The sequence below is a fragment of the Lineus longissimus genome, chromosome 8 (genome assembly GCF_910592395.1).
Source record: "Lineus longissimus chromosome 8, tnLinLong1.2, whole genome shotgun sequence".
Taxonomy (NCBI): Eukaryota; Metazoa; Nemertea; class Pilidiophora; order Heteronemertea; family Lineidae; genus Lineus; species Lineus longissimus.
This window is the reverse complement of record NC_088315.1, coordinates 6,380,819-6,403,082: the sequence shown is the minus strand read 5'-3', so window position 1 is coordinate 6,403,082 and position 22,264 is coordinate 6,380,819. Positions and strand designations below refer to the sequence as shown.

General features: G+C 41.7%; 2 protein-coding genes across 4 annotated transcripts; one reads left to right on the top strand and one right to left on the bottom strand.

Annotated features, from left to right (window-relative positions):
- The first annotated feature begins 8,909 nt into the window (after positions 1–8,909).
- On the top strand, positions 8,910–19,784 carry LOC135492148 (uncharacterized). Of its 3 annotated transcripts, none has more exons than XM_064778360.1 (17): positions 8,910–8,973; positions 9,586–9,825; positions 10,353–10,466; positions 10,795–10,856; positions 11,245–11,446; positions 11,773–11,885; positions 11,983–12,270; positions 12,401–13,827; positions 14,161–14,208; positions 14,449–15,007; positions 15,220–16,349; positions 16,568–16,862; positions 17,057–17,167; positions 17,443–17,660; positions 17,804–18,294; positions 18,510–18,598; positions 18,862–19,784. In XM_064778360.1, exons 1-17 carry the CDS (start codon positions 8,947–8,949, stop codon positions 19,001–19,003), a joined length of 5,556 nt encoding a protein of 1,851 aa, XP_064634430.1. In that variant the 5' UTR covers positions 8,910–8,946; the 3' UTR covers positions 19,004–19,784. The 3 variants fall into 3 exon arrangements, with proteins under 3 accessions (XP_064634430.1, XP_064634429.1, XP_064634431.1); XM_064778359.1 differs by having other exon boundaries at positions 14,161–14,214; XM_064778361.1 differs by having other exon boundaries at positions 8,920–9,068; positions 14,161–14,214.
- Positions 19,785–19,815: 31 nt separating this feature from the next.
- On the bottom strand, positions 19,816–22,152 carry LOC135492149 (uncharacterized). The gene is made up of 6 exons (XM_064778362.1): positions 22,078–22,152; positions 21,728–21,843; positions 21,489–21,603; positions 21,084–21,217; positions 20,664–20,740; positions 19,816–20,392 (listed from the first exon to the last, which is right to left on the bottom strand). The coding sequence occupies exons 1-6, from the start codon at positions 22,144–22,146 to the stop codon at positions 20,277–20,279; spliced, it is 627 nt and encodes a 208-aa protein (XP_064634432.1). The 5' UTR covers positions 22,147–22,152; the 3' UTR covers positions 19,816–20,276.
- Between the last annotated feature and the right edge of the window lie 112 nt (positions 22,153–22,264).

The following is a 22,264-nucleotide window of genomic DNA, read 5'->3' as shown; positions in this document are numbered from 1 at the left end:
TTTTGCGCACCTGCACAAAACATTACGGAATACATGTATTGCAACAAAATGAAATAACTAGAAACGAATCAAACTTGATGAATGGATTAGCTGTGACCTTTCATCTACCATACTTGCCATCCAAAAGTGTCCTTATCCGCAAAAGAAACGTAAATCAAAAAATTTCAACAAACCGACGCCATGCTTATTTACCACGTGTCAGAGGATAGTTTGGGAGGGTAGTGTGATGACGTCATGAATGCCGAAAATTACACTCCGGACGTAATGGACCGGCCTCGTCCCTCATCCTAACATAAGGAGACCAAATTAGGACGACGCAATGGGCAGCCAGTGAGTCTACCAGAAACAGATTTGGTCAAATGGACGAAGTAAACTTCGCTCATAAGGCCATCTTCCTGAGGACGAATAAGGAACGTGAAAGTTGTTCCTATTGTCAAATTGCCATGTTATGCGGGAGATTCGGGTTGTCACAACCAGGCACAATACATGTAACGCCCATCCCATGCAGGTACACTCCGGACGTATAAGTAGATCGCCCTCGTCTCTCCTACACTCCAGAAACAGTGAATCGGACTGCCTCCCCCGTCCTCCCCCTCACCAATTAATGGACTCGTGCTTCGGGACTTGTCACAAGTTGATTTTGTCCGTTATATTCCCTTACGAAAAAGATCTCAGATTCACCATGGTAAAATCGGAGTTTACCATGCTCTCACTATGGTAAAATATTTCACCGTCTCAATTCACTATGGTGAAATGCTGACTATGAGTTTAGCATGGTGAATTGTGGATTGACCATGGTGAGAGAGACACATTTTTCCTACGGGGAGGCTTAATTGACAGAATGAGGACATTGGCTAAATGCCTGATGAATCTGGAATAAAAATATGCCCATGACAACGTCCTCATTATGGGTGGTTTTAACCGCAAAAAAGGGACAACCCAGAGCGAAGACAAGGACACCGTGAAGCAGCACCTAACAACGTCGTGGCAGGAACAAAGAACGTCGTGGCAGGGACAAAGAACACTGTAGCAGGGACAAAGATCATGTAGCAGAAACAAGGAATACTGTAACAGAGACAAAGAACCTATAGTTCATGTCCCATACATCAACAATTTGGTCACTATGGCATGCATGCATATCTTAGAATTAATTAACTATGCTGCATATACAATTCAATTTTTTTCAATTCAATTTATTGCACAACTATCAACGGATAAGACAGTATAGCAGTACATATATACAAATACAACACATACAAAAATATTTTTTAAAGAAAGTTACATGTATATGGTAATTAAAATAAGACCACATGGCTGTATAGCTAAATAGTCAAAATTAGCAAAGATATGCATATATCACTGTGCTACGAGTATTAGGTCAGCAGGCGTTCGTCTATCACGCGATCACGACTACTTCAAATACGTTGAGCAGAGAAACGAAAGTTTCATACCTATCTAAATTCTGAAAGATCAATATTTTGGTTTTGCTAATTCGCCTTCACTAATATGTTCTTTCGTTTTCATCTCAAGAAATATCAAACTGAAAGTGATCTTGATTTTATCGATAGATACCTCTTACACTAATTGATATTCTAATGTAAGAGTTTTTTTAAATATATTTGTCATAACAATTTCACAATACCCAAAATATGGGTCATACCAGCAGACCACAGGCCCTACTTGGTCCTGGTCAATTGGACAGACTACCACTCGGAAGAGATTGTCCCCATTGTTTATTAGAAATGTCTTTAGGACCGACTGACTGATGAGACTGTCCATATGATTATTGGAGATGTCTCTTGGACAACTTTCTCTTCGAGTAATTTCTAATTGAGGAGCCAGCACAATTAAATACTCTGGACATTGGCATGTGTGATGTTATCATCAGTATCTTTGTCACAATTCTGTATCCACTTTCATCTCGGTTGTGTTGGCATTTGTTTCAGGTCTCGCACATTCCCAGAAACCCAATGTTCTGTTGATTGTTGTGGATGATTTGAGACCAGCTATTGGCTGCTACGGCTAAAAATCAGACGAGGACTGACAACGAATTTGAGGGCTTCTTTCCAAAATTACACTGCAGACAGATTGATTGATTTTTATGTATATATTGATGTCTTTTTGGTGGCACGTTCTGCAAAAGAGAAAGGACTTTGGGAGGATTCACCAGTCTTCTAAGATGACTGTGGTACCAAATAGTACTCAAGTTGTACTTAAAGAGTTGTCAGGAAGATATTGGGTAATGCCAGTCTCGTGAGATCAGATAACCAGCTGACAGAGGTTGGTTGTCCCATTGTCCGTCCTTGCGAGATGATTACCATGGTACAACCAAATCAGTTGTCTTGTATCGCCCATGTGGAACGCAAGTGTAATGTTGTCTTGTATAGCTAAAGGACCCTTTGAAGGTTGAGAAACATATTCATACTGGAGGAAGACCATTCACATGAGACAAGTCTCATTGCATATTCATACTCAATTATGATATCTGAAGGACTATCCTTTGGATCTTGGAGATGGGCTATTGTTATGGTCCTTTCTTTAGGTATGTTGCAGGCAGCATAACTCAAATATCTAAAATCTAAATAACAAGGGAAAAGAAACGCATTATCAAAATAAAACATTAAGAAAAAAAGAAAAATGTTGTCCACAACCGGATTCGAACTCGCGACCTTTGGATCGAATATCGTATTCTGCCATTTCTGACGAGCGCTCTACCAACTGCTCTAAAGTTTCCAAGACTTCATGTATTTGTCGAAATCTGATTGGCTGAAATTCCTTGTACAAATGTACAATGTACTGCCCGAAAGGTTCAGGAAAAAAAATTCGCAAGCCGCTAAGTATGCTACGGTGGCTGGGAAAGGACATCGAAAAAAAAAAATTCTCGGCGGGATGACTTATTATCTCGGGGGGACGACTTATTATCTCGGGGGACGACTTAGTAAGTCGGGGGACGACTTAGTAAGTCGGGGGGACGACTTATTATGTCGGTGGGACGACTTATTATCTCGGGGGGACGACTTATTAAGTCGGGGGGACGACTTATTATGTCGGGGGGACGACTTATTATCTCGGGGGGACGACTTAGTAAGTCGGGGGGACGACTTAGTAAGTCGGGGGGGACGACTTAGTAAGTCGGGGGGACGACTTATTATCTCGGGGGGACGACTTATTAAGTCGGGGGGACGACTTATGAAAGCGAGGGCGAGGCCTGGCTGTGACTGTCTCATCTCTCTCACCATGTAGACAACTTAGCAGAGCAGCCAAGACTGATTTGGCCTGGCTGTGACTGTATCATCTCTCTCGCCATATCAATAACTAGGCAGTGCGGCGAAGACTGATGCGGCCTAGCTGTGACTGTCTCATCACTCTCATCATGTTGTCAACACGGTGGAGCAGCCAGGATTGATTCGGCCTGGCTGTGACTTCCTCATCTCTCTCATCATGTTGTCAACACGGTGGAGCAGCCAGGACTGATTCGGCCTGGCTGTGACTGTCTCCTCTCTCTCGCCATATCAATAACTAGGCAGTGCGGCGAAGACTGATGCGGCCTGGCTGTGACTGTCTCATCACTCTCATCATGTTGTCAACACGGTGGAGCAGCCAGGACTGATTTGGCCTGGCTGTGACTTCCTCATCTCTCTCACCATGTTGACAACTTAATAATAATATTGCCCTACTGCCTTTTTCATGAATTAATTTTGAGCATTATGTTTACAACGTAGTTGACAATAATTATAGTGAGAGAGATAAGACAGTCACAGCCAGGCCAAATCAGTCTTGGCTGCTCTGCCAAGTTGTCAACATGGTGAGAGAGATGAGGAAGTCACAGCCAGGCCGAATCAGTCCTGGCTGCTCCACCGTGTTGACAACATGATGAGAGAGATTAGGAAGTCACAGCCAGGCCGAATCAGTCCTGGCCGCTCCACCGTGTTGACAACATGATGAGAGAGATGAGGAAGTCACAGCCAGGCCGAATCTGTCCTGGCTGCTCCACCGTGTTGACAACATGATGAGAGTGATGAGACAGTCACAGCTAGGCCGCATCAGTCTTCGCCGCACTGCCTAGTTATTGATATGGCGAGAGAGATGAGACAGTCACAGCCAGGCCAAATCAGTCTTGGCTGCTCTGCCAAGTTGTCAACATGGTGAGAGAGATGAGGAAGTCACAGCCAGGCCGAATCAGTCCTGGCTGCTCCACCGTGTTGACAACATGATGAGAGTGATGAGACAGTCACAGCTAGGCCGCATCAGTCTTCGCCGCACTGCCTAGTTATTGATATGGCGAGAGAGATGAGACAGTCACAGCCGAGCAAATCAGTCTTGGCTGCTCTGCCAAGTTGTCAACATGGTGAGAGAGATGAGGAAGTCACAGCCAGGCCGAATCAGTCCTGGCTGCTCCACCGTGTTGACAACATGATGAGAGAGATTAGGAAGTCACAGCCAGGCCGAATCAGTCCTGGCTGCTCCACCGTGTTGACAACATGATGCGAGTGATGAGACAGTCACAGCTAGGCCCGCATCAGTCTTCGCCGCACTGCCTAGTTATTGATATGGCGAGAGAGATGATACAGTCACAGCCAGGCCAAATCAGTCTTGGCTGCTCTGCCAAGTTGTCTACACGGTGAGAGAGATGAGAAAGTCACAGCCAGACCGCATCAGTCTTCGCCGCACTGCCTAGTTATTGATATGGCGAGAGAGATGAGACAGTCACAGCCAGGCCAAATCAGTCTTGGCTGCTCTGCCAAGTTGTCTACATGGTGAGAGAGATGAGACAGTCACAGCCAGGCCTCGCCCTCGCTTTCATAAGTCGTCCCCCCGACTTAATAAGTCGTCCCCCGAGATAATAAGTCGTCCCCCCGAGATAATAAGTCGTCCCCTCGACTTACTAAGTCGTCCCCCCGACTTACTAAGTCGTCTCCCCGAGATAATAAGTCGTCCCCCGACATAATAAGTCGTCCCCCCCGACTTGATAAGTCTTCCCCCCCGAGATAATAAGTCGTCCCCCCGACATAATAAGTCGTCCCCCCGACTTACTAAGTCGTCCCCCCGACTTACTAAGTCGTCCCCCCGAGATAATAAGTCGTCCCCCCCGACATAATAAGTCGTCCCCCCGAGATAATAAGTCGTCCCGCTGAGAATTTTTTTTTTTCGATGTCCTTTCCCAGCCACCGTAGTATGCAAGTCGCAAGTCAGGAATGACAGGTTCCCAACCTGTCGCTGGGTGTTACGCACGTGTTGGAGGAGGCCAACAATTATCTTGGATTAGCAGTGTCTCAAGACATTTTCTCGGTCCTCAACTGTTTGTTTCAGAAGTTCTTTGATCCTATTTATACCTTCGACGGACCAGTCGGAGGGCAGAATGAAAATTCATATCTTCACTCCACACTCTCTTTACCTCATGAACATATCGATGCGTTTTGCATGATCAACATTAAAATACAATGTCACAGTCATGAACGACATACCAAAAGAAGTGGATGTCAGATTTTGCACTGTCCTCTCTGGGTGGAAGGTTTTAGTTTGAAATGCCCTTCTCCCAGGTTCTTGATTGATGAGTACAGACCATACTCCGTATGACAATAGGCTAGGCAACATTCCAATTCTGATAATAAGACAATAAATGCCTACTTGTCCATCAAGTGTGAGAGGGGAATAAAAGAAACATTCAACTACGAACTAGGTTTCTTGGCCATAAGCCATGTGTGCTGTGGATGTGCCATTGCGTGTCCTCGTAGTACAATGTCCTCAGCAGTCGTAGCCTGATTTATGGACCTGTTGGAGGAGGCCATCAATTATCTTGGCTTAGCAGTGTCTCAAGACATTTTCTCGGTCCTCAACTGTTTGTTTCAGAAGTTCTTTGATCCTATGTATACCTTCGACAGACCAGTTGGAGGGCAGAATGAAAATTCATTTCACCACTCCACACTCTCCTTTTGACCTCTTACCTCTGTAATCAGAACACCATTTGATAAAGGACAGCATTTGTCAGTCCCGAGGCTGGTTCTAATCAACTGTACAAGGCAAAGGCAAGGAATACAAAGTAATGAGGTATTTCAAATACATCTAGTTTTTAATCTTGAAATAAATGTACAGTGTAACTCCCTGATTTACACTTGTACATTACAAATATCAGAATGAAAAAAATGATCATTTCATTTATATCTGAATGATACATGTAATAAGTTTTTAATAGAAACATGACTCATTTATATACATATAGGGTGTATAATATACTGTGTCGATGCTACAATTAAGACAGTTGAGCTGCATCCGTCTCACATACGGAGGTCAATTACATGTAAAATTGGCCTTTGTACTGGTGTCCCTCAACTGGCTTAATTGTGTGAACCAGACCCTGCTTTAATCTTCAAAGATTTACATGTATCAGAACAAGGACATACACAGAGAAGGCATGGTGTTTTCCTAGTGACCGTGATCATGAAGTACGCCAGCCAGTTCTTCAGTCACATCTTGAATGTGAATCTGCTGGTTTGAATTAGCTTCAAGCTGAGCCAGGTCAAGAATCTGCTGCAATTGATAATTTGCAGACAACTGCTCTGAACTCGACTGTCCAATAGTTATCTCAGCACCTGGCTCAGTACTGGGATGAATAAACTCTATATTTGACAGTTCACTTTGTTCCAATTGGGACACAGCTGATCCAGATTCTTCCTGTTGTATAAAAATGTAAACACTCTGAAGTGTATCATCAGAATTTTGAGCAACATTACCAGGACACAAAGGGTCAATGATTTCACACCTTACAGACATATTTTCCTCCTTGACAGCTGTAGTCGCAGTCGGGAATGTCTTCTGTAACAAAGATTCGGTCTTAGATTGAGACAATATTCTATGATGAGTCTCAACATGTTCTTTCAATGCCTTCTTACGGAGGAAACCTTTCCCACAAGTAGAGCAGACATTATCATATTCATTGAGATGAACAGTTTTAATATGTTGCTTCAAATTTCCGTGATTAGTGTAACACTTTTTGCAGTGTTCACAAGACAGTTGCTTTGTTGCTCGTCCCAATTCATGAATGACGCGAACGTGACGTGCCAGGTTTTGTTTCTCAAAGAATTCCCGATCACAATGAGGACAGGAATACATCTTGTTTTCATGCTTCCGCTTATGTCTCGTCCAAGTACTCCGCGCTATAAATGTCTTACCACAGACGCTACACTCATATGCAATTTTCTTCTCATGAACAGCATCAATATGTTCTTGGAGATAGATCTTTGTCTTAAAGCTAGAGGGACAAAGGTGACATAGAAGCCTGGTCCTTGGATGACAACGCTCAAAATGTGCCCTTAAGTGTTTTCTGTCTCTAAAAGCTTTAGGGCATTCATGACAAGAAAACTCCATCTTGGGCTCTTTACTGGCACTGGGTCCATGGGCATTCTCCAGGTGATTTTTCAGTTCAGATTCCTGTGAAAGGACCTTGTTGCATAGATCACAAGAAACCTTTTTTAAGTTTTTCACTTCCTCTATGTACGAATCTCTTTCCTCATGATTAGCATGAAGGCGTTGAATGTGTTCATAGAGAACCACATAATTCTTAACCCAACTTTTACACAACCTACACTGAATGTTCTTTTCATGGCTATAATCTGGGGGAGAATTTGTGACACCTGGCTTCATGGCTGCTATGTTCAGGCTATCATCTTTTGAATCATCCATAGCAAGACTATCATCCACTTCTCCCAAACTCTGATCCCCGGCTTGAATTCCTGGTTCACTGGAAGACAAACTTTGATTGTTGTCCAGAGATGATTCTAGCTTTTGTTCCTTTTCAGCACGAGCAACTTGTCTTGGACTGACTCTAGTTCCAATTGGTGTAGAACCAGGACTAGCATACATCTGTGAAATCGAGTCTGGCACTTGTTCCCTGGTCCTTGGATGACACCGACCGTAATGTCCCACTAAAAGTTTTCGTCGTTTGAAACGTTTAGGACATTCATGACAAGAAAATGCAGGCTCTGCCTCTTTCCCAACACAAGTGCTTGCGATCTGCATTTCAGGATCTACTTTGAAACCAAAAGAAAGGTCTGAAATCTTTTCTGATGATACTTCAAGACTTTCTTCGTTTGATAAATTGAGTTCAGGATGAAAATTTAATTCTTGTGGATCATCTGAATCACTAGTTTTCAGAACATTTTGCTTTTTACTGGGGGGCTCGGATGCACTAGTTGTCCTTCCAAAGGATTCATACTTGTTGTCAGAGACAGACAAGACTGAATGTTCTTGTGATGCTTCCTGCTCTGGATTTTCAGTCTCAACATCGATCGTGTCCTTGGCAGAATGACAGTCTATCTCCCGAGGAACATTAATTAGGCCTATGCTGCCTTCTTTATCTTTATTACGGGTCCCGCCACCGGTTTTTGTAATGTCACGGATGACACATTTAAGCGTAAGGCCATTTTCAAGAATTTGAAAATTTCCAGATTTAACACTGAATTTAACATTCCCGTTCAAATCTTTATCAACACTAATGGCAGTCTGTTTAGCAGCTCGCTTCGCAGAAGAACTGAAGTTCAAACTTGTTCCTCGGTCAATCAAGGAAATAACGTTTATCAGAGTTTCTGGTACAACAAACTCAAGATTCTGAAGGCTGATGGGAGTAACCCCAGAGTTTTCTTTGCTCTCGTCAGACATCACGTCTGTGGCACTTAACTAGTTATCGAAATGTTCACGAGAAGAGGGAAAAAAGGCCAATTTGTCGATCCTTTTTCTCCAAATACTCAGAAAATTTGGAAGCTGTTTGGAGTCGTCCACTGGTACTGTATATATTCTGTATCAATATGTACGTAAAATACACAACGGACACTAGTCACACTGACGCGATTAACTCTCTAGTTCTACGACCAAATTTTACTTCGTGTAATTTTGTATACAGAATAGGCAAACCATCAGGCAGGTCATGTGATTTTGTACGGATTTAAGGAAATGCTGTCATTACGTTTAATAAACTTGGTAATTACTCCGATTACGAAGTCATGATTGCAGTAACAGTTAATCAAGACCAAGGTTACACAATCAGGAGTTGACCTTGAAGCAAAACAAGTCAGGTACTCACCCGTGACGGCTTCTTTTGATCTCGATTGTTAGAAGAAGTGGTTTTCAATTAGTGGGTTTTCCCCTTTTCTCTCTCTCTCTCTCTCTGTTTACTGTTTAAGGGCGTATTGTATTCATGATTCTGACGTTCATTGACAGCTACAGAGTGCCATGACATGTGCATTGCATTGATGTTATTCATCCGTCGATGAATATCAAAATCCATCAGCTGCGTCCGGGCCGGTGTGGTGGTGTAAAAAGAAAGATAGTCCGTCGAATTAGAGAGGCCTTCAGTTATAGTATCGCATGTACTTCTGCGTTGTAGTGCCATTTAAGTCATGATGTTAAGCTGTTAATTCCCATTAAAATGTGGCAATTTAACGCAGACTTTTCTCACAACGTGCATGTGGCGATACAATATCACGCAACGTTATCGTTGCACTATACAGCCAGTCAAAAGACTGCCTGACATGCCTGGTTGTTATGCTTAGTGCCACTATGATTTTTTAATCTTATTTCCATTATTTTCAGAATGAGCTTAGGCAAGGCAATGTATCTGACTTATCAACCAAGGGGAGGGAGGATGAGGCAATGATCGCAGCAGTCCACACAAGCACACCAACCCCAGCCATGCCAGTCCATGGCCCTGGAGATCCTGTCTCTACTCTCAAACAGACAGAACATGCCAAGTTTCGCTGGAGCCACATATTTGTTGAATTAGGCTCAGTTGATGAGATCCTCCAGCCAATAAGATCTTCCAGTCGACTTAAAGTTAGTAAACACTCTGTTGCAAGCAAAGGTTGAAAACGCAGGAGGTTATCACAAACTTTCGATATTGATTGGCAATATTCTTAAATAATTATTTTCAGACAAAAAGTGATATTTTCTGCTAAACTTTAATCACTATAACTAGTTGTACACTTTAGTCATAGTGGTTCACCCAGAATTCTTATCTTAATACTTGACTTGCCAATCTCAGCTCGACGCCGAACTGCAGCGCCACTCGCGGACAAAGATAGAACGACTCGACATTTTTTTCACCGGTTTTCTCGCTGCGCATGCGTACCAGCGGAAATCAACAAAAGATGACGCTGGTACGCATGTGCAGCAAGAAAACCGGTGAAAAAAATGTCGAGTTGTTCTATCTTTGGCCGCGAGTGGCGCTGCAGTTCGGCGTCGAGCTGAGATTGGCAAGTCAAGTATTTTCCCTAAAACATACTGATCAAATGTTTGTATTTTGATAAGTTTATGTTTTAAATATGTCCTAAATATCATGTCTACATTCCCTTTTCTTCCAGTACACCAGTATCACAGTGTCTGCCTCTTACATTGCTGTTGGCTCATCCACTGGTGCTGTCTATATCTTCCACAAGGAATCACTGAAATGGCTACATCATCTCACAAATGACAAGGTAATACACTGATTCGACGGATCTGGTGTTAATCAAGAGGATCTTGTGATAAAGATGTAGGACTATTTTGTGGTGGTGTGATACAGTGGAGTCTCCCTATATTCGCATTGTATCACACCTGGTACATTAGTACAGTGTTATCTCTGTCTGGCTAAACTTCTGTAAGCACGGTAGCCATACTAGTCAAAAGTGCACCAATGTAAAATGTGTGTGGCTATTGTCTAAGTTTGGAATATTTTTGGTTTTGGTTTGATGAACCAGTATACTGCACAAGTTCTCAGTAAGAGACAGAAAACATTCTGTTCTAATTGACCTATTTCTATTCTAGGAAGGCTCAGTGACACAGCTTAGCTTTAGCCCTGATGATAATGTACTAGCTCATGCATGTAGGTAAGTGTACGCAGTCCGTTTGTCTTGTTCAAGGACATATATGCAGCAGTGGAATACCCCCATTAAGTTGCCTTCCACCAGCTCAGTATTGGACGCCATGTCATCTAATTTCATTTTGAGCCTTATTGTGGTTAACACTGCTGGCTACCATGCAATAGGGCCCTAGTTGATTCTGGGGAGAACCAAGATTTGTATCTCTGAATGAACTGGCGCAGGTTTCAAGGAACTAACATTCCCGGCACTTTGCAGTCCTTTGAATGATACTTAAAATAGGGATACAGCACACCTGAATGCCCATGCTGTGGCAGGCTAAGCCATTAAAGGGTTAAAGCCATTGTTAGATGACGTGTCTAAATCTTAAGGCTAAGTACAACTTTTGATTTGACAGCAATGGTCATGTGACTGTGACAGAATTGAACATCCAGAAGCGTGCAAGTCTTCGCCGGCTACGCTTAAGTGTTGACCACAAGGGATCGGTTGTCACATCCCTTGAATGGAACTTACAAGGAAATCTGCTCTTTATTGGTGATGATGTGGGGAGAGTCTCAGTTGCTAAGGTAACGACATCCATCACAAAAGATCTCCTTCAGGTAAGCCCTTGTTTTTTTTCCATCTAAACTGGTCATTATCCACCAGTTCCTGATCCAAATTTTGAGACTAGGCCCCTGTCTCTACTTGGCAAATAACTGTGGTTCTCACTCATGTAGCTTAGTGTCTGGCCCCAGGGCCTCCAGTTTCCAAAATAGTCATTTTGTACCTGGACCATTTTAGATCAATGGTCCGAGATTTCAGATTCAGTTTTTTTGTTGCATTAAGCAAGATATTTTACCAAATGAACTGGTTTGAGCATTTTCTCACATTTTCAAGTTCTTAGTTTTTAGCAAGTTAAGATCATTCTCTTCCTGTCCCTTTTTAGGTTCCAAGTGAGATCATTCTAAGACTCGATTCGAAGATCATACAACTCAGTCTCCATGATGAAAAGTTGGTGATCTCAACTCTAAAGAAGACATATCTATGCAACACAGTGAAGTAAGTATGATCTACTCATCTTGTGTTGTTTTTTGTTCTGTTTTATAGTCGAGTCAATACCACAGACAAAAATCTCTCTACTTTCCTTTCCTTTTAGAAAGGAATATTCACAGATTGGCAAACAGGACAGAAACGGTGCATTTGGTTCCCTCTTCTTCCAATGGCCTAGAGAGGAGCCTCCAATGATATTGTGTGCCCGGCCGAGGTCTCGTGTATGGCAAGTAAATGGTGATGGTGAGGTGGTCCACACGCATCAGTTCAAGGAGATGCTGAACATTCCATCACTTCCCATCGCAACGTACAGAGAGGAGGAGACCAGCTTTCCTGATCCTGAGGAACGTAGTACCCCTAAAGTGGTCAACTTTAATAGGCTAAAGAAGTTAGGGTAAGCTAAAATGGCGTCAATTGATAAATGATGATATAAGTTGCAGAGCCAATATCATTGTCCGAGTTCCCTGGTTCAATCCTCACTTTAGGGTGAGATTCTCTTCTCATGTTTTTCTCATCATTTTCAGGGACAGATTTGTGTTCACCTGGTCAACAGATGGCATGTATGTCTTCAATCCAAATGATGCCACATCTATATTCTGGAGCCCGTTCAAAGACATTATCGATCTTGCCACATATCGGAATGATGTATTCATTCTCGACAGCATGTCTAATGTGACTAAGCTGACCTTGCTCTCGGCAGAAAGATCAGTTATAAAACTCTTCGCACATTCCTTGTGGAAGCAAAGTGCCAGCTCGGCATATTTCTTTGAAACCTTGATTCGTCCAGCAGCAGTTCGTAGATATGTCCCGAGAGAAGTGTTACTTGACCTACGGGATAAATTTGTCAACAATCAGTGTGATACACATTTGAAAAAAGTTGAAGAACTTCTGGATTCGATCGAATGCCCTGAGGAGAAAGTACCGCCATCAGTCGCTCATACGTCAACAGTCCATGTGTTGGATTCTGGAATACATGTTGTGAATCGACCCAAACGCAGTGAAAGTGAATTATCTGACAAGAGTTCTGGTGCCTCGAATCAGAGAGGCGACAGCAGTGGGGAATATTCGCGAGAACTTGTCACAAGAGGTTCACCGAAAGTGCAGAATGTTGAAAATGTGGCATTGTTTGCTCTGGACGACCAAAACGATCCAGAAGAGAAATCATGCCCAATGCTTAGTATTCGTGGTGCGGATCTTGATGCAATGTTGAGTAAATCCTTGGTGGTGAGCTCACCGGAAACGGAAGATATTCTGAAATATGACATCAACCAAAACAGCGATGCAAAAAATACAAAGGAAGATTTTGACAAAGTCTTTCCAGATTTGAGAGAGGGTTCAGGGTTAAAAACCGTCAATGACCAAACCAATTCCACTGTGTCCGACAATATTAGTCAGTTAGTCGTAGCACATGGCATTTTTGATAGTGTTGAAGTTCCAGCCCTCTGTGTGCCTAGGCCGAATGAGCAGTTCATATCAAGTGTTGATGACACTACTGACTATGGTAATGCCCATCATGATCATGATACTTTAGCAGATGGTACTACTAATGCAGCAGCAGAACGTACTTGTAACATTGTCAGAGATACAGAGGAGCATTTCTGTGATATTGATCTAAGATCGATTGGTCAGATGGCTCCATTTCGCAATTCTTCTGGTGAAATTAATCAAGAGGCAGTGCAGGTTCCTGCAGGTATCCATGAAGACATAACTGAAGAATTCCCAGTCGAGTTACCTGTTGCAGCAGAAAACATGTTGTCTGAGCCAGCAGTTCTCCAACGTCGGGCATCAGATCCTAATTTAGTCGGCTTGGATACTGGTAGTCCATCGTCTGCTCGGGGAGGGCCCTTGACCATTCGGTCAAGATCGCCGGATGCTCAGACAAAAGCATCCAAGAAGGGCAGGCGGAAAACTGCAGCGCTGATTGAATTCGATGAGCCAAAGGGAAAGTTGCGTAAGCATCTATTGACATCAAAAGTGAAAATTCTTTGAAAACTTTCAAGAATGTTAACTGGTGTCTTTAAAACTGACAGCAAACCTCATAGAATGTTTAGAAAATTGCTGGTTACTTCAAAATTTTACACCATTTGATGGATTTTGGTGGCTGTTAATCCCTTTGATTTCTCGTAATTTTCTTCACTTAAGTTACTGTCTGGTTGGAAGACTACAGTTTGATGAGTGATGCAATTCTGGGTTCAATATCAGTACACGTGTTGCGACTTCCTTGCTGATTAGGCACAAGTTGTCTAGTCAATCTTTGTAACCTAAATTTTGATTCTGATTTTAGCTGGAAAAGGGAGAATCTACAGACAGACAGCATCATTGAAAAAGAAAAGTACGTGTAAGTAGTACAACTGTTAATTTCACTAGAAAAATAGCACTATGATTTTTTATGATTTCACAAGCATTTATTAAGTGTAGCAGTTGAACAAGAGTATAGTAAATATTGAATAAAAATACAGTTGCCTTGCATTGTGGAGAAATGGCAAAATGCAGAAAAGCAAAAATGAATGTTTTTTAGATGGGTTTTGATACCGTCATTTCATATCTGAGGCATATTTTTTCCTCTTTCCAGCAAAGGATGTCGATATCCCTTCACCAAATGGTGAAATGAGGCAGGGCCAACAGCTGTCACCTGCTCCTTCCAATATGATGTCTGCTGCTTCGAAAATGGTGTCTACCTCAACCAAAATGGCGAATGGAACATCTTCTCCACAGATGGCGTACAAAGTTCATCGACCCCTGAGACATCGAGAAACATTCACTCCGCCTATGGAGTCACCACAAAGGGAGTGCAGCCCTACACTTGTGCCCCAACCCCATGGCCAGGGAGCTGAGCCAAACATTAAGCTGATCTTAGAAGCTACGAAAAATGTTTTGCAATCAAGGACAAAAAGTTTCTTGGGGAATTTGAAGAAGAATATAAAGGAGACTTTCAAGGAAAGCATGATGACTGAGTCGACCCATCCCGCTATGAGATTAATGGCTGAGACATACGACACGATTGCCCCAATGGAAGTTACCCCAACACCAGAAATAGTGAGGCCTCGTAAGGAAGAGAAAATTACTACGTTGCAGCAAAAGGCAATATCTGCAGATGTGATCAACTTCTACAATGCAACAAAGGCAGCAAGGTACTCAAGCAGCTTCTTTTATGAGTTAAATATACAGCTATTGAGCTGAGCAGTGCCAAGGTTTGCTGACCTGAAATTTTAATGTGAATGACGGAAACCAAATGCCATCAAAATAAAGATTATTGTATGCTTTTACATCAGATATCATCCTAGTATTTTGTGATTATGTGCTTGTGACTTCCATTTACATGTAATTTCTGTTTTCATTCCAGCAAGGCCATCAAAAAACCTGCCATTGGGTACAGCAAAAAGAGACTGAGAGCAGAACTAAAGAAGTGGGTACCTCTTCTGAACGACATGCTACACAACCTCCACCAAAACGTTTACAACGAAAAACTTGAAGAATTCATTGAGGAGAAAAAACTTGAGCAGATGCCCCTCCGACATGTGCAAGATATCTTTATTGATAGCTTGGAATCCAGCAGCAGCAACGAAGTCCCCGAAACTCCACATGTTGAAGAGGATCCTTATCGTCTGCATATAGGCGGAGAGGAACCGAAACGGAACAAGTCGCCTGTGAATTATTTCTACGATGAAGATGTGAACACGAGAGACATCTTTTCAGTTCTTCACGCTCCAGTCAAGAAGGAAATCGAAGAGGAGCGGGAGGATGTATTGTCTGCTGAAAATGTGACGTCTGCTGAGCATGTGACGTCTGCTGAGAATGTGACGTCTACTGAGAATGTGACATCTGCTGAAAATGTGACATCTGCTGATAATTGTTCCAGGAGTTTTTCAGCAGACACGAATTCAGTAGATGGTGTGAATCATGTGTCAAATCCAAAACCGGATACACCTGAAGACTCTGACGACATGCCAATAGATTACAGTGACTTTGACCTTGACCTCTCTGACATTGTTTACGTTGACGATCCGTTTTCTCTTCCGAAAGACCTACATTCCCAAGTCGCAAAGTTGGTGCTATTATGTTTGGAGCTTGGAATTCACGGAGAAATTAAGGAAAAGATTCTTCCTGTGTTATCAGATTGCCACAGGTGTTTTCTAGAACAGCAGAAAAATGCAGACACAGAGGAAGTGATTAAGTGGTCGGAATGTGGCGATTCTGAAAATTCAAATTTCCAAACTTTAACTTCAAAGTTCACATGCTCAAGTTCAAAGTCAAATGCAAAACTGGGTTGTGTCCCTTGTGGGGAAGATACGTCCAGGAGTGGTGCTATCCAAACGAGTGAATGTAAAAGCTGTTTGGTGCTGTCCGATGCCGTCATATTTATGCGGTGCTACTTTCATTTCTTGAACATTCCAAAATTAAAGAGATTCATCGACCATTGCCATGGCAACCGTAGGATAACACTCTGGAAGGAATTTGTTGAGTGTCTTCATGGTAAGTGCACCTTGAGCCAAATTGACCTGAAATGTTAATAGCTGCAATAAGCTTCAATTCAACTATAAATATTGTGACTGTTTGGTCAGGATTTAGGGCATGTTCCGTCAGTTATCTACAACAGCACGCACTGTAGCACCCTATAATCTATTTGTGACGTCGGAATGACTTTATATTGTAAACAAAGCTATACAAGAATCCTAACTTTGACTTTTCAGTCCTGGCCGATTCGTCCGACCCATTTGCAAAATTAATCCATAGGAACGAGCTGAGCTCAGCCTTCCAGCACCATAACAACCAAGAGCTCATTGAGAGTCCTGCAGTGCTGTCCCACGTCGTCAGACTCTTCAGCCACAACGAGATGAAGACCATCCATCTTTGTGGTGACCTTCACAAGGTCATCAGTCCACTTGATATCCTCTACATGTGCCGAGATGGTGTTGACTTTCGAGAACATTACCTGACCTATCTTGATAGGCTGTCAATGGTGACAAGCAATACTGAGGCTGCCAGGTTGGTGTGTTTCTAAGCTTTCACTTGAACGCCCTGCAAACGAGTGCTTTAAATCGCTGTGAGGTATGCTTCAAAAATGCACTGTTGCTTAGGAGAAATGGCTATGCCATAAATCGTGCCATGCCTCTTGCATTTGCCTGAACAGTGCTTGTACATTGTAGTTGTTTGAACAATTTTGCCCACGCTTATTTCAGGGAATCAACGATAAACCAAATTTGCCAAGAGAAGGAAGTACAGATAGCCTGGCTTGAATGTCTGTTGTGTGGAAGGACTATTGACAACTCCTGTAGCTGTGGAATGCCAAAGTAAGCCCCTCATGCCATGTCTCATGCTCTAAAGCACCAACAATAATCTTTAATCTGTTCTATTTGTGAGTGAACCATTGAAAGCCATTTCATGAATGCTCATAGCTAAGGGTGATCATCACTGATGACGTGGGAGTATTAAAACTGAGGACATTTACTTTTGTTGGCAGCAATTCACTGTTCTAGCCTCGATCAAAGCAGATGTTGGGGCTTGTTTATGCCAGTTTTTTTTAATCTATGTTTTTAAAACAATCAATTTCTTTTTCCAATTTCAGGCCCCTTGGACACACTGCAACCTGGGAGCGTAACTGTCTGATCAACAGTGTGATGCTGGCCTCTGCGCCGTGTGATAGGATTCTACAACTTTGCCAGAAATATGGCTACTGGCAGGGCTATCTGAGGTGCCTGCAGTACCCGAAAAACCGAGATCAATACCTCGAGATTCTGATTCAGTTAGGAGAGTTTGAACTCCTAAAGAATATCATTGCAAAAGGTACTTTTAGTCATTGCACATCAGCCCCTTCGGGTTACTGTTAACCCCTGATATTCTTGGGGGGGGGCATTTTATTTTGGGGAATGACAACCTAGCTTTGCTAAAGTTGCCAAACATCATGCTATCCTAATTCAATTTTCCAGAGTCTGAAAATCTAGGGAGGTCGGACTTTGAAAACCTTGTCAAGCTGAAGCAAAAGCAGACTACCCCCACAGATGACCAGATCTTGCTGAAGCCTGAACATGGAGAAGTTTGGTATTGTTTGAACTGTAGACAGCAATTACCTTTAGAAGCTAAGAGTGACACTCCCAACAGTTCTACTGGAATCGACTGGTCAAAACTGATCACTTGGGAAAACCTCGCAAAACTCGTCATGAAAAATATTGGTTATAGCAATGCCTTGGATATGCTACAAGGTGTCGAAGTTCAGCGCGGGGTGCTTTCGGCTGATTTCTTTCGTACGTGTTTGCTGGCAGTTAGTGTTGAGCAGCAGCAGTGTCTGCTAGTCCAGGATATACTTGAGCAGATGGATAACTACCTATGGCGGCGGAAACCAGGTTACTTGGCACCGCAGTTGGCAAAAATGGTTCAGAAGGAAAGCAGTAACGGGGAAGGGAGGACCGCAGAGAAGTTGGTATGTACTGTACTGAAGCACAGAGTTGATGATCTGGGGTCAAATAAAAATTAAAACATTGCTTTCAAGACGCTGGGGGAAATGTGTATCCTGCTGTGGCCTTGCCTGCAGTATTAACTGTGCAGAAATGTGAAAAAACACTTCCACTTCCCTTTGAAAGAGCAAGAAATATGATACCATAACCACAGACATTTTTCTGTCACTTTTCTTTCCAGTTTTCAATTCTGAACGACCAAACAAAGATGAGAAGTCAGTACCTTGAAAATCCTGCCTGTCACTGGGGTGCTCAGACTGATCTCAAAGGGTAAGGAAAATAAAAAGAGGTCAGATGCAAAAGTAACCAAATCCACTTCTGGTCTCTTGAGTAAACACAACTTTTCTTCTGCCATAACATGACCCTTCAGGGGGTAAATCATAAGTTTTGTGTAAAGTTCTCAATAGCTCGATTACTGGATAAACTAAGACTGCAGAAGGTTGTCAGTTGTAGGCTACAAAGGTTTGATGGCTGAATGTTTTTGCATATCTCTTTTTGCATATCATTTTTGCATATTTGCATATCTCTTTCAGTGACTGCCTATGCTGCTCCTTGCCTTTGACTGCAATCATCAACCAAGCAGAATCCGGCCTGGTTATCTTCAACTGTGGACACGTCTACCACAAATACTGTGTACCTCAGAAGTTATGTCCAATATGCCTTAATAAAGTTTAAGCTCACTTGAGCTTGGAATTCTTTGGAGCTTGAGCTTGAAGTTGGCATGTTGATGTATGACTTGACATTACAACTGTGCGGCTTTGTATATACGCCAACTGTCCTCCACAGGTATCTGGGTTGCATTATTTTGCAGATGAATATGCCCCTGCTGGAAGTTTTATAGACATCACTTATGTCGAATTTACACTTGTTTGGCCAGTTTCATGCCAACTACACTACCCAACTTCTTTTGATTCCCACACAATTAATGTGTTACAATTATTTTCATAAGAATATTAGAGCAAATACGTAACATTCATAAATATTGATGATATTTTTGTAATCATTTAAAATGGATTGTAAATACCTTTTATGATTTACTGTTGATTGTTAGTAAGAGTCTATTATTATACTGCTGGAATGAATCAGAAAATAAATTGCTAATTACTTTAAATTTTGAACATGAATGCTTTGTTCTGTATCTCTTGTCTAAAAGATAAGGGTAAAGTTAGTGATGCCCCACAGTTTGTCAATGATCTCCCTCTTCTCAGGCTTGCTCAAGTTAGGATTTGGCCAGTAACCCCAATTGACCAAGGGCAAGGAACCGAGGAGACCAGTGGCCAGACTCAAAATTGACTCACCATATGATGAGCATATGTGGGTGGGTAACGTGATACGCAAACGGCTAGGCCCAGCACAGATGTCAGATTAAGATTACATGACATGTTGTCACTTCAAATCTCATTGACAGAATGGAAGTGGGAAATTAACAAAGATATTCAAGCAATGAAACGGTTTATTTCTTGAAATAAAAAAATTTATAAATAGTATAATATGCATGTAGAGAAAACACAATAAAAATATTCATGAAGAAATTGTACATAATTTCATCGACAAGAAGTTGTTATAGATTTTGTACTTTACCAAGCAAACACATGTCCTAGATTATGAAGGACTTTTTTCAGTATGAATTTTACAGAATGCCGCTCCAAGGCAGTTCAAGGATTCCACAGGAGATTGAACCTGAATACATGCCCAGAATCAAATCGGAAGATATGTTGCATACCTGTAGTCAAATGCATCATCAATGAACAAAGCTATTATTCCCCTTCATCGGAAAATGAACAGATGAAGTCCCAGTTATGGCCAGGCCTGACAGAATATGAAGTTTCTTTGTAATGACCAACATTTAGAATGTTGTCCCTATAGATATAGCCATGAAAATGTTTAGAACAGCTGTTGTGTCCTCATTGATTTATGGCGCAGCCATGAAATCTCTACAATGTTCATGCTAATAATCATCATCATCACTGCTATCATCATTGGCTCCCCTATTCTTTTTGAATCCATAAATTGTCTTTTTTCTTCGCTCCTCTTCTTCATCTACGTCTTCAACAGTTATCACTTCTAGAAAAACAAATTTGCAACATTTTTAGGTTGTGTGGGGATGCCAGCCCTGACATCAACTTCACAGTACAACTTACAAGGAATCCCTGTTTAACGCTTCAATCAAATAATTTGTTCCATATCCCAATCAAAGAATTAAATTATGGTTTGAAAAGATAGAATTGTAGAGACATTGAAGCCTACACAGTTGTCACAATTGTCAACTGTTGCTGGATATGAGGAACAACCATCTAAGCTGTATAGATCATCTCACACACAACCACAACCTTACCAGATTTTCCAAGTCTCCGCTCCAACATTTCAGTACTGAAGCTGTCTGTGTTTCCAAGGTCAGAAAAACCAATAATTCTGAAAAATTATAGAGACAGCATACATGTAAAGTTGAAAACAAATAGTTTTTCCCCTTATTCTAAAAATAATTATGGTTCACTACTTTCTTTACCATCTTTCTCAGGTTTATAACACTGTAAGCAGTCCTCTACATAATTTTAAATTGGCAGGTAACCTGAGGTACAATATATTCCCCTGCATGTTTTGCAGGGATTCCATCGGATCAAGACAAGTTGCAGTTGACAACGATGTATGGTATCCTGATTTGCACATAAGATTGTCAGTTATCACTCAGTGCCTGGCATCACATTCACACTCTGTTATGATCAAGAAAATTATCTTTTTTATATACATAACTTACTTGTCTTTGACCTTTGCATCAACAAAGCAAAGAATGGCTGGCAGTTCTTTAATCTTTAACTTCTCAACAAAGAACTTGGCAACCTTGACATCAATTTTTGCAAACTTTGTCTCAAAATGCTTCTCTGCCAATTTCTGAAAATATCATATTATAATGAGATATACTTGAAACTTGAACCAGTCACTCTTCGTGCACACAACAGGAGATGCTATTCTTTATGTAATGACCAAATTTTTGCTCCATGGTGGCCCTTATCATCCAGTCTTTTGACCAGCCTCTCAGATATCCTTGCATCAGACTTTATCATTTCATCTAAATTATATAAATATGATATCTTCTTCCGATTTAGCCTCCTTCTAAACTATGCTAAATGAAATGAATAAAAGCATAGTGATAGATACTAACCTTCAGATGAGTGTCGACTATTGCACATCTTCTGAAATCTGTATGGAAGAAATGTACGACACATCTCGACTCTGATGTTGTCAAATGTAAGAATTTCTTTTCTTCATCTATGGTTCTGGAACAAAACGTGAAATCTAATATCAACACATGCCATTAGCAGGAACAAGTGCCCTTTGGCTTTAGATCTCAACAAGTTATACCTCCCAGCTATTGACAGTATACCAGCAAAGCTCTCTTACGTGTAATGGCCATGGCCCTTCTCTTGAAACTGCTTGAATGCTTCGGCTCTCTGTTTCAGTTCATTGAAGCGAGCTTCCAAGATATGTGCTGGGACATCATCTTCATCAAGTAAGTCCTGAAATTGAGAAATTTTTGAAACTTCACATCGCACCATACATCACCCAGTGTATTTCATTGATTTGGCCGTAACTTTTTCGTGATCACAAAAAGCATGCCAGACATTTTTGGACTCTCAAATAAATTATCAAGAAGGTTCAAGAAAAATCTGGAGGACAGATTGGAGTTACAGGTATTTTTTCCGAAAGACCAACTATTTGTGAAGATAGAATAGATAGAATAGAGAGAATACCTCCTCAGCTAACGCCTTATCTTCAAGAAATTCGGCGGCTTCTTGAGCGGTTGCGGTGGTGGAAGCCATTTTCAAACAAACAACACTGTAGAATGTTCGAGATAGTCAATAATAAAAGTCTGGTTCATTTATTCTGATTTTAGCCAGTCATATGTATCAATATACAAGCTCAGTTATTATGTAACAT